A 4,995-nucleotide genomic window follows, 5' to 3' on the forward strand; every position below is an offset into this window, starting at 1 on the left:
TGGTTTGACCCCGGTCTTGCCGGGTTATTTATTACTTCGACACTCCTGCACTTGGGAGAAGACATCAATCTTTTAGTCGTGTCACTAACTCTGTTTTTTTTTTGTCATTTTATTTTTGATTTCATCTATTGACATTGAGTTATGTGTGAATTGAGCTTTGTAATTTATTTCTTTTTAGTTATCCCATTGCTAGATTTTTATTTTTTAATCCTTTTCGTTAAATGATTTTTTTTTTCAATTTCAACATTCTATATCTGAATTGTTGGGAATTGACCATCATAGTGTTTTGTGATTTACTTTCTATGAGTTATCATGACTTCATGATTCAAGTTGCAAATTTAATATACTAACTTAGGTTGATTTAGATTTTTTTTTATTTCAAGTCTATCCTTTAATATTGAGTTGTGTGTAATTGAACCTTGTAATTTATTTCTTTATAATGAGTTTTTTTTTTAGGTTATTATGATCACTTTTTTTTTTAATTTAGTTCATTTATTTTCATTGTTTTTTTATTATATATATAATTAAATGAAACCAACTTATAAAATTGAGTTACGTCTACGACTCCAGTCAAATATTTTTTTTTTGTAAAGCATTCGAACAAGGCCTAAGCATCCTTTCTCTATGTTACATAAAGTTTTTCGATTCGTACACCTAGTTAATTAGATCCATATCTAATGATTTTCGATGGTTTTTTATGCATGTAAAACATTATTTATTTATTTAATATATGGTCTTGAATTTTGAAAAGAAACAATTTTCTACCATCATATGTGATGATGTTTGTGTTTTTCCTTCGATGGTGAAGGTATCCTCTGATCAACTCACATATGATCGGAGCTTAAATTCCTCTCCAAACGATATTAAGGACGGTGTCCCACATCAGCCTCATGAAATAAAATAAATTTAATAATTCTCAAGCTAGCTTAAGTACATTCTTACCGTTTAGTCAAAAAGACAGAAAGAAAACTGTGTAAATTAAGGCAGCTAGTCGTTAAGATTTTTATGTTATCTTCTACCATGCTCTTAATTCAATCTAAATTATTGATTCAAATTAAATGGATATGATTTATTTTAAGTTAAAAATGACAACAACGTAACTACTTATTATTTTATTTGTTTTTCTAATGCAAAACATTTAATTCAAATAAAAAAGGAAAAAAAAACTTAATTCCCTATTATTTTATCTTTATTTTTTAATCCAATTCATTAATTTCTAAACTGATGACACAATGTAAAACATGACTCATTGAATATGATTTAGTCATTGGAAATTTTTTGGAAAGTACTTAACTTATTGTTATATTTATTACCTTATCCAAATCATTGAATTCGATACTAAAATGAGATTTGAAATTTAATCCTGATTGAGAAAGTTGGCATGCGCGTTCAATCACAACAAATGTCTGGGTGACTAGAAGAAAATTACAAAATAAATACTATATATTTGCACTCAGTGCATCAGGACTCTATCAATGATAGCTTGTGGGACACTTTCAATGGCATCACTAGGGCTTCTTGAAATCTTCTTAGCAATTGTTGCCCTGGCCATCTTTCGCTGTTTCGGCAACAAAAAAAAGAGGCTGCCGACGAACTGGCCGCTTGTAGGAATGCTGCCAGATTCTATCCAGAACCTTCACCGGCCATATGAAAGGATCGCAGAGGTTATACAGCTAAGTGGGGGCAGTTTTATATACAAAAGCCTCTGGTTTTTGAGCCCTCACGTCTTGAACACTGTGGATCCAGCGAACATACACTACATAATGAGCTCAAACTTCTCAAACTTCCCGAAGGGGTCTATGTTCTCTAGAATATTTGATATTCTTGGAGATGGTATTTTCAATGCTGATTCACACTTGTGGAAGAATCAGAGGAAACTTGCTCACATGTTGATTAATCACCAGCAGTTTCAGAGGTTCTTGGTGAATAGTAGCTGGAGCAAGGTGGAGAAAGGGCTCATTCCAGTCCTTGAGCAGGTGGCTAAGCAAGGCTCAGTGGTAGACTTACAAGATGTGTTCCAAAGGTTTACATTTGATATCACTTCCATACTGGTAACGGGGTATGACCCAGGATGCCTCTCCATTGAATTCCCTCAAGTTGAATTCTCAAAGGCAATGGATGATGCTGAAGAAGCAATATTTTATAGGCATCTCTGGCCAGAAATTTTTTTGAAGCTACAAAGGTGGCTAGGATTTGGACACGAGCAGAAACTGAAAGAAGCTTGGCAAACGCTGGATCATATGGTAGCAGAATATATATCAAGGAAAAGGGAAAAACTCAACAAGAAAAACACAATGATAGAAGATGAAGATGGTGTTGACTTGTTAACGTCATACATGAGTCATCCTGAAATCATGGGATTAAAAACAGACGACAAATTTCTAAGAGACACCATTGTAAATTTCTTCCTAGCAGGGAGAGACACCACTAGCTCTGCTCTTACTTGGTTTTTCTGGCTTGTTTCTCAGAATCCTCAAGTAGAAAGCAAGATTAGAGAAGAGTTAAAATCAACCATGCCAGCAGAAGAAAGGGAGAATTGGAGGCTATTTAGCACACAAGAGCTAAGCAATCTAGTTTATCTCCATGGGGCCCTGTGTGAAACGTTAAGGCTTTATCCTCCTGTCCCATTCCAGCATAAGGAACCTCTAAAGTCAGATGTCCTTCCATCGGGGCACCGTGTCGGTCCGAACACGATGGTGCTATTTTCCGTGTATGTGATGGGAAGGATGGCATCGATATGGGGACCAGATTGCATAGAATTTAAGCCAGAAAGGTGGATCTCTGACAGTGGAAAGATCAAACATGAACCCTCATACAAGTTTTTAGCTTTCAATGCTGGTCCAAGGACTTGTTTGGGGAGAGGTGTTGCTTTCACTCAAATGAAGGCAGTAGCAGCTGCTATAATCCACAACTACCAGGTTCACGTGGTGGAAGGCCACCCTGTGGCTCCTAGTAGCTCCATCATTCTTCATATGAAGCATGGCTTAAAGGTCAGTCTTTCAAAGAAATGGATCTGAAATCTGAATAAGTAGTTTTCCGTGATTGGAGTTGTGTTTAAATTCCTGTGGCTATTGTGTTTAATTATGCGTGCCCAATTCTGGACTTTGATTCCAGAGTTTGTGCCTGCAAGTGTAAGCTTATTTCTTGCTTCTCTGCAAATAATTGTATTTGATGGGCTTATGTTTTCAATATGTTATTAAAATAATCATCATGGCAATAAAACAATTTTATGAGAACTAAATAACTCTTCCACGCTTACTTGTGTAACGTGAATAAACTTCTTCAACTATGCGATTTTGAAATGTTAATGTCTCTAGTTAACCTAACTGGTAGATATGCGCACTTGATTTTCTTTGTTGCTAAATATGTGAAAAATTAGATGAAACACTGAGTAATAATTATTAATGATTTAAAAATATGGATGACATTGATATTCATGGGTGGGATTTTTTTATATTTATATCTTGTTAATTATTTATCAAGTAAAAACTTTTGGATATTCATAAACTATTTATTGGAATTCTAGTATTTATATGAGTATTCTAAGTATTATTCAATATTCAATAAAAGACTATATATATATATATATATATATATATACATACGCGGGCGTGTTTTATATTAAGATATTATATATCATATTATATTGAAACAAAATCTAAATGATATTGTGCAAATATATCTATATAATATAAATATTTATTTTGAGTTAGATTTGGATTGGTTTGATGTCGAATTTCAAGTTGAGTTTAATAATATTTATATTTTATACATTACTTATTAATTAAGATAATTATCCAAAAAATGCTAACTAATTTAAGTCGATTTAGGGTAGTATTCATCAAATTCAAATTAAATTATAATCTATATTTAGAAAGTGTGATGGTTGGGTTAATCTTGATCTTTGTTAATTAGTTAATTAATGAAGTGTCTATTTAGTAATGCGTGTTTTTTAATTGAAAATACATTAAAATATTTATTTATTTATTTATTTTCGACATTTATATATTAAAATCATTAAAAAAAACACTTCAAAAAATACATTAAAATATTTATTTATTTATTTTCGATATTTATATATTAAAATCATTAAAAAAAACACTTCAAAAACATCAAATTGTAACAGTTGGTCTAAAATAAAATGAGAGTTTTGTCAATAATAACATCAAATTGTAACAGTTGGTCTAAAATAAAATGAAAGTTTTGTCAATAATTTGCTTTCCAGCTAAACACATTATTTTTTTAAAGAAGCTATCTTGCTTGTTTTGAATTAAAACAAAGTAGTTGCTCTCTTTAACCAAATTAAAGCAAAGTACAAAAATTAACAAATTCCTACCCATAAGACCCGAAAGAAAAATATCGCATTCCCAACTCTAAAGCATTTAGTCCTGGGTAGGAATTTGCTTTCGTATTTATTCAAGAAAATTAAAGGTTTTCATTAATATAGTTAGTTAGGTTGAGTTTTAGCTCATAATTATATTTACCTAAATTATAATATTTTATAAATTTAAAACTCAAATCATTCAAATTTTTTTAAATCCAAGCGTATTGGATATATAAGGATGCGTTAAAGTTTTTATGGAGATTACGTATATCCATGAGTAAATTTATATTGGGTTGAGCTTAATTAGAACTAAGATTTTGACTCAATACATCAACAATCAAATAATGTCAAAAAACATACTAAACCAGAGATTTTACCATCATTAATATTAGCATTTGTTAGTAAGAAATTGAATGTTGGATAATTTGATATGCTACAGTAACATAAGATGAGGGTGTTGTTTTTTAAGGAGAGAAGAACGTGTATTAAATATAATAAGTGTATCTACAGATGATGGGATGTATTATGTTTTGCATTAATTCTTTATGAAAATATCATCTTTTTGGTTGCTATAGAAAGAATGGAAAAAGAAAGAAACATTTTGGATTCAATATAGCAGAGGCTATAGACAAACCTGGTCAAGATATATATATATATATATATATATATAT

The 4,995-nt window shown here is 31.1% G+C and overlaps 1 protein-coding gene across 1 annotated transcript; it reads left to right on the top strand.

Annotated features, from left to right (window-relative positions):
- The first annotated feature begins 1,428 nt into the window (after positions 1-1,428).
- LOC105126424 (cytochrome P450 86B1-like) lies at positions 1,429-3,189 on the top strand. Its single transcript, XM_011027291.1, has one exon. The coding sequence runs from the start codon at positions 1,476-1,478 to the stop codon at positions 3,015-3,017; it is 1,542 nt and encodes a 513-aa protein (XP_011025593.1). The 5' UTR covers positions 1,429-1,475; the 3' UTR covers positions 3,018-3,189.
- The last annotated feature ends 1,806 nt before the right edge of the window (positions 3,190-4,995 follow it).

This window comes from Populus euphratica, unplaced genomic scaffold (genome assembly GCF_000495115.2).
Source record: "Populus euphratica unplaced genomic scaffold, PopEup_1.0 scaffold78.1, whole genome shotgun sequence".
NCBI classification, from domain to species: Eukaryota; Viridiplantae; Streptophyta; class Magnoliopsida; order Malpighiales; family Salicaceae; genus Populus; species Populus euphratica.